Source organism: Camellia sinensis, chromosome 5 (assembly GCF_055761805.1).
Source record: "Camellia sinensis isolate YWXY chromosome 5, ASM5576180v1, whole genome shotgun sequence".
NCBI lineage: Eukaryota > Viridiplantae > Streptophyta > Magnoliopsida > Ericales > Theaceae > Camellia > Camellia sinensis.
The window spans coordinates 48,285,258-48,293,216 of NC_138965.1; the positions used below are offsets into that span (position 1 = coordinate 48,285,258).

Sequence of the window (7,959 nt, forward strand, 5' to 3'; positions counted from 1 at the left end):
TGAGAATTGCTCATATGCTTTGCTAACATAACTTTTACTTAGTTAGTGTCTGCCAAAATCAATTTTTCAAATAGTCTTTTTTTAAAATAGGAGTGTTATTTGGGTCTGTAAGGCCCATCACGAGTTTTATTTTCATGATTCAAACTATTTAGTTTGTCGAGCAATTCGTATATTTCATCCACACAAAAAATTATGTTGATTTAATAATCATAACTTATTCAATTTATAACGTTTTTCACCAAATGATTTATTTTTTAAAATACAATTGTCGTCTATATTTTTTTTATGACAAATGCGATAAATTGAATAGGTTACGATTATCAGGTTGACCAAATTTTTTATGTGAATAAAATACACAAAGTGATCGACAAAATGAATGATTTGAATTATCGAAATAGACCTATAATAGGCCCTCCGAGCCCAAACAACACATTCCAATCCAGATTATGGACTAAAAGAAATCCTCCTCGTTCAAAATAATAAGAGAGGGTGAATGGTAATCAACATTAATCACCCACCGCATAATAACTAGTGACAAAGAAATAGAAGTTCACAAAATTTTTGCACATAATGTCCAACACCTTGTGCCTTATTTGCCAGATGATTCTTGCATCAGCACTGCTTCTCTCATTGTAGCTTAGTTCTTCTTTGTGGAATTTTTTTGTATTGTACATTTTTTTTTTTAGTTTTGGTTTCACTTTTAATGCATTAGTTGTGTTTTGTTTTCCTTCACTTGAGGACAAGTTCTTTTGAGTGGGAGAGTATGATGTAGGATATCATGTGCATATCATGTGATACCTAGTGGAGGGAAATTATAGTCTATATCTAGAAGAGACATACCAACTTTGTAACTAACTTTTTAAATATGAATATTGATTGACTGAGATATTTCTCTCTCTAAATTCTCTTTCACAATTATGCTGGGCTCCATAGGAGCCAATGTATAATGAGAATAACTCATTTCTATATCACTATCTATTATACCACTTTATACTCTATTTTGTAGGTCTTATCTTGAATTCATAACAATGATTTAAACAATTTATTTCATAAGGCCAACAATAAAGATTAATTGTACAAAAAAATTAATTTTTATTGAATGCCACTAGAGATGTGCATAAATTAATCTTATTTTTGAAATAGGCGAAAACTATAATCATCTATTCTATAAAATAAAATGTAATTTGTTCATTTATTTATCAATGTGTCAAAATTAATATTTTGTACAGATAATTTTTTTTACGAGATAAGCAATCCATATCACTATTATGGGTAATATATATATATATATATATATGAATAAATAAGGAAGTTACCATTCCCATATATAATTGACCTTTTATTTGGATTTGCTGGCTTGTTCTTTTGGTGGTGGTGCGTGGTGACATCACTTTTAACTTTTTTATGAATGAAATATACAAAATATTTAATAAAATAAATTGTTCAAATTATTAAAATAAAACCCATAATAAGTTTACAGACTTAAACAGTACCCTCCAATTTAGATTTTAGATCTTATTTCGTGTATAATTAAGAAAGAATTACATATAAGTAGAGGAATGAGAAAAAAAATTACAAACACATAAGGTGTAAATGTATCTATAATGAGATGCAAATAAAAGTTATGGAGTGTAATTTTTTTTGGTTCTCCCACCACACGTAATTCCCCCATAATTAACCTTTAATTTGGGTTAGACGGTCTTCTTCTAATAGCGGTCACATATAAAAAATTCGCTTTCCGTTAAGAGGCGGGTCTAAAAAAATAGCATGTCATAATTGACCTTTAATTTGCATTTGCAGGCCCTCTCATGTATAATTGACCTTTAATTCGCATTTGTCAGCCTTCTTCAAGTACTCGTCAAAAAAAAAAAAAAAAAAAAAAAAATTGCAAAATATGATAGCACCATTGATACCCCATTTTGTTGTCCTCATTTGTCAAGCGATTTTACAATACACTTCTAAAAAAAAGTGTATCATAAGTAATTTATGAGATTTTGTGATAGTGTTCAGGCATTTTTTTCAATTTAAAATCAGATTATAACATGTTGATTGGTTTTGTTGCTGGTTATGGAATTCATATTGAAAATTTGAATTATTCTATGTGTAGATCTCGTCGAGTACTTTATTTTTGGAAAAAATTATATTTATCAGATATCGATAATTACTTAATCGGATCAAATTTGTACCAACGATAACTATGATTTTAAAAATAAATTATTGGCACAAATGTGATTTGATCAAGTAATTATTGATATCTAATCAATATGATTTTTTACAGAAATGAAGTACGAGCCCTACGCTTTGACAATTCAAATCATCTATGTAGGTTTCGTAGTGGGCCTACAGAGGCCCAAAAGCTCCAATTGAAAAATTAATTGGAAAGAAACTGTTCCCTTTGTGATATTGATATTATTGTGTATCATAAACAAATCATCAAAGGGACCACAATAATTCATAACTATCACTGGAAACATAATATAAAACCTCTTCAATCATAAAAAATAATTACAATAGATCACAATTAAATCATAACTAATACATAATAGATTATAACAAAAAATTGTAATAAGAACATAGATACACCTTTTTTTTAAAGACTGTATTGTAGAATTTCCTACATTTACATATATATATATATATATATATAAAGTTGGACGTCATTGTTCATGTTCACGAGGTAAATCACGATTTTCGTTTCAATCATCTGAGCTGTTTATTTGGTAAGTCACCATATTTAGATCTTTCACAACAAAAATCAAGTCGATCCGATATAGAAAGCACATAGTTTTATCACATTTATTTTCAAAAAAATGAATAATAAAAATGATTTTAAAAATAGATCACACATTGTCTCGAAGACAAATACAATAAAATTATATAGTTGCGAATGTCATATCAACTTTGGGTTGTTTTGAGAACAAGTTTTTTTAGTTGGCTTTTTAGTTTTTTTATAAAAAGACATGTAAAAACGTAAAAATAATAGTTGGCTTTTTAGTAGTAGTTTTTTGATTTTTTAACTATTTTAACTAATTCCTAAACTTGCCTTTAATTTCTTTTTTTATGGATGATTTAAACAAAATGTCCTAAAGCATAAACGGTTCAGATAATAAAACTAGAACCCGTGGTAAGCTCCAGATGTCGTCCAACCCCACTCCTATAAATAAATAACATGAGAACACAATGCTCTCGCGAGTGAGCCCACAATATGAGAGTTATGCTGGGCCGCGGAGGAGCCAATGTATAATGAGACGAGTAATATTACGGATACCAAAATTTTTACCAAATGTTTTACTAAATATCTCACATGAGATGGGTCCCACTTAAGTGTGAAGTCCACATCTATGTGAGACATTTGGTAAAACATTTGGTAGAAATTTTGGAACTTCTAGCATTTTTCTAATGAGAATGACTCATTTCCATATCACTATCAATTATATCACTTTATACTCTATTTTATGGGTCTTATCTCAGGTTCATAACAATGATTTAAACCATTTGTTTCATAAGTCCAACAATAAAGATTAAATGTATAAAAAAAAAATTAATTTTCATCAAATGTCACTAGGCATATGCATAAATTAATCTTTTTTTTGAAATAGACGACAACTATAATAATTTATTCTATAAAATAAAATGTGATTTGTTTATTTATTTATTAATATGTGTTGAAACCAATAATTTTGCTTCGAGATAAACCGTTCATATTATTATGGGTAAAAGAAATGAATAAATAAGGAAGTAATCATTCCAAAATATAATTGACCTTTAATTTAAGGGTCGTTTAACAATAATTTTTTTAACTTTTTAATTTTTCTAACTTTTTTAACTTGAGATTTTTTTATTTATTTGATTTTTTTTGTTTAACTTTTTTAACTTTTTAACTTTGGAATGATAAACTTTTTTTTATCCTTTTATAATTTTTTTTGAAGCCTAACATGAACACCAAACCGGGGCTTAGATTTGCCAGTTTGTTCTTATTTTGGTGGTCAATGGTGACATCACTTTAATTTTTTTATAAATAAAATATTTAATAAAATAAACAGGTCATCAGTTCTGACTTTAGATCCTATTCCAACCATGTGTAATTAAGGAGGAATTTGCCGGTCTTCATCTGGCAGTGGTCACATAACAAAAAATCAGTTTCCATTGTTGGGAGGAGGAGACAGGACAGGATTGAGGAATGGACGTTAAACAGAGTTCATGTGGTGCTGCTGAGCTTCCATGGAAGACCCGCCTAGTGGTCCACTTGGGCTCTTTCTTACTCGACGTCTGCCGTCTCTCCCACCGCATCCTCCGCTTCGTCCGCAATCTTGAACCCAAATCTCCACCTTCCTCCAAAGCCATCAATGGAGTCTCCTCCTCCGACATCACCGTCGACCCTTCCAGCAATGTCTGGTTCCGCCTCTACCTCCCCTCCTCCTCCTCCTCCTCCTCCTCCACCACCACCCTCCTCCCTCTACTCATCTACTTCCACGGCGGCGGATTCCTCTCCTCCGCCGCCAATTCCAAAATCTACGACCATCTCTGCCGCAACCTCGCCGCTCAACTCCGAGTCACCGTCGCCTCCGTCAACTACCGCCTCGCCCCCAACCACCGCTACCCTTCCCAATACGACGACGGTTTTGAAACCCTCAAATTCATCGACGCCCATAACTACGCCGTACTACCCTCCAACATTGATCTCAACCGTTGTTGTCTCGCCGGCGACAGCGCCGGCGGCAACATAGCCCACCACGTGGCGGTCAGATACGGCCGACACGAGTTTAAGAAGCTGAATATTATTGGTTTGGTAGAGATACAGCCGTTCTTCGGTGGAGAAGAGCGCAGTGAATCGGAACTCCGGCTCAGTAGAGCTCCATTTCTTAATGTGAAACGTACAGACTGGATGTGGAGGTTGTTTTTGCCAATAGGATCGGACCGAAACCATGAGGCGGTGAGTGGTGGTGATGTGTCGGCGGCGGTGAAGTTTCCGGCGACGTTGGTGGTGATTGGTGGTGGTGATCCGTTACAGGACTGGCAGAGGAGGTACGTTGAGGGGTTGAAGAAATCAGGGAAGGAAGTGAAGTTGATTGAGTATCCAAACGCCATCCATGGCTTCTGTATCTTTCCTGAATTGCCCCAACTTTGGTACCTAATTGCAGAGATCGGGGACTTTATTCAAAGCCAATCTGATAGAAATGCCTAGAACCCAAGGGCTACTGCAGACTTGGTAAGGTAAGGCTTGGTAGTTATTCTGGTTACAGTACATGTGGTATAGCAGGGACGGAGGTCTACAGTGACTTTATTCCGGTTACAGTATATGTATATGTTGTTATGCATAGAATTGGTTCAACATGTCAACTGCTTTTCGTACGTGGGCTCCTCTCATTTCATTCTCATATTTTTAATTTTTTTCCAACTACTTCTCGTACGTGGGCTCCTCCGTCATTTCATTCTCACGTTTTTAATTTTTTTTGCAACTTCTTCTCTTACGTGGGCTCCTCTCTCATTTAATTCTCATGTTTTTAATTTTTTTTTTTTTTTAACTTCTCTTTATAATATAAGAGCATCTCCGACGTTTAACTTTTTTTTTTCATCAAATCTGATGAAAAAAATGACGATTTTTTCAATTTGATACGAGGCGCTCCAACGGTGAGCATCAAAGCAGAATTGGGGAAGTGGTCGACCGGTTGGTCGACCGGCCGGTTGATCAACCGGTCGACCGGTTTGGGCAAATTTTTTTTTTTTTTTTTACCTGTTTGAACCTAGTTATTTCAAAGAGAACCGGTTGACCGGTTGGTCAACCGGCCGGGCAACCGGTTGGTTGACCGGTGTACCACTTTTAACGGTCAGTAACAGTGATTTGGTAAAATCTATGTCTTGGTCTCAGTTTGATGTTTTGTTTGCTAAATTTTCATTTTGATATGACTTTGGTGCAACGGTTGGAGCTTGAAAAAGTAGGTTTTTCATCAAAATTTGAATTTGATGCTGGGTTTGGTTCACCGTTGGAGATGGTCTAATACTACAATGCTATATAAATTTTTGCAATGAAAAGTTAGAATATTTATAGTATTATTTCATGGTAAATTTGAATTTATAGTAGGTAAATTGGGCATGGCCTATGTCAGGCCATCTGGGTTCCTACCAAAATTTGGGTCGGGTCGGAAAATTATATTCAGGTCCAATGGTATTCAGGTCTTGGACGGGTCAGGTCTGAACATTTTTTTTTCCCCTATCAAAATTTTATTATTTTCTACTAAAAATAACACTAGGCCTTCAGCGGGCCGGACCTTAGGTCGGGCTTTGAGTAGGCCTTGAGCGAGCCGATGGCCCGGGCTAAGTGGGTCCGGCTTCAAAATAATGGTTCAGGCCCGGGCCTAACCGAGTTTGGCCCATCCCGAGTTGTGGGCAGGTTTCGAGCCCGGGCCTAATAGTGGGTATTTCTAAAGTGAAAATTATGAATTATAGTGAAAGTTATGAATTATTGTAATTATATTATGAATGGTATAGTGTAAATATTACGAACCATTGTCGTACAAAATGTTATGAACAATTTTGCAACGCCCTCAAAATAATACATATTAACACACATTCTTGACATGAAAAGACATAAGAGAATAAAGCGTATTTCTATTTATCAGAGTATTCATTACAAAAGTATTACATGTTGATAACAAAAGTAAATGCCCTATGGGCTTACAATTTTCCAAGCCAACACTTGGTTATGAAAAGAGAGTACTAACTCATACACATTAAGCCATCGGCTTGAATTTACATGTAATACACAAAAGATAACAACAAAAATTCTTCAGCCTCTAAGCCTCCCAAGGTATGTCCTTGGAGGTGGCATGTCACCTGAATTTGAAAATGATGTCCCATATAGGGTGAGCCACAACCCAGTAGAGATATACTAAACTAGATATAAGCAATGACTAAAACAATAGCATTTGATAGATGGTTAACACTTACAAACTAATTTATATCACAATACAGTTCCATGACAATCAAGTCCATGTTACGTCCCACTTTCCTTTACTTATCCAATTTTCCATTTATACAAACATGGCTCAGAACCTGGCCAAACAATTTTCATGAGACAACAGCCCATACAAAAATACTTCCAATGTCAATAATTCAAATGAGACTAAAGCTTATATTAAAACACTTCCATTTCAAATGAGATAAAAACTCATATTAAACACTTCCATACTTCAAGTGATATATATATTTACTGTATCAATGGAGTCCATCCCCTATCTCCTCCAAAAACAGGTTTGAGAGTCCATCCCCTATCTCCTCCCAAACAATATGCATATACAATGTAATTAAACACTTGTCATATACAAAAAATCAATCAATACACATATTTGATGTATTGTTCCAACCGTCATACTCAATGACATATTTCAAATGATTAGTTTTAGTTTTCCCTAATCAACATACAGTGTCTACAATAATCAAGACTATCCTCTACTGATAGCCCAAAGCAATTATTTCTAAACAGATAATAAATGCATCAACAGATAAATTATCAACATTTTCAAAAGCTAGTGATTAATCAATCCAACTCCACCATTTATTCTCATAACATCTTAATTTCATTATTTCACAATGAATGTCATTAATTACACTAATGACCCAATAAAACCCAAATATGGCATTTTTCCCATTTTTCTTAACATTAGCCCTAAGGCCCATTTTCATCATTTCAACAACAATAATTCCATTTTTCCATACTCTCACATATACATGGAGTTCAACATTTTAAAACCCCCAATTTATAATCTCAAATCAAACCCTAACTTCCAAAAATTTCCCAACAACACCAACCTATCAAAATGACCAATATTTATGACAAAATTCATAAGATGGAGTAGGGTATCCCTACCTTGAAATTAGAAGCCTAAAGGAGAAGATGGTGAAAACCCAAAGTGCTCTAAATCCACAACTTTTCAGATTAAAGTGAAGCCCTCGCGACCC

At 34.3% G+C, this 7,959-nt stretch overlaps 1 protein-coding gene across 1 annotated transcript; it reads left to right on the top strand.

Moving 5' to 3' along the window:
• The first annotated feature begins 4,048 nt into the window (after positions 1-4,048).
• Positions 4,049-5,410, top strand: LOC114319435 (putative carboxylesterase 18). The gene has a single exon (XM_028266445.2). The coding sequence runs from the start codon at positions 4,181-4,183 to the stop codon at positions 5,183-5,185; it is 1,005 nt and encodes a 334-aa protein (XP_028122246.2). The 5' UTR covers positions 4,049-4,180; the 3' UTR covers positions 5,186-5,410.
• Positions 5,411-7,959: the final 2,549 nt, after the last annotated feature.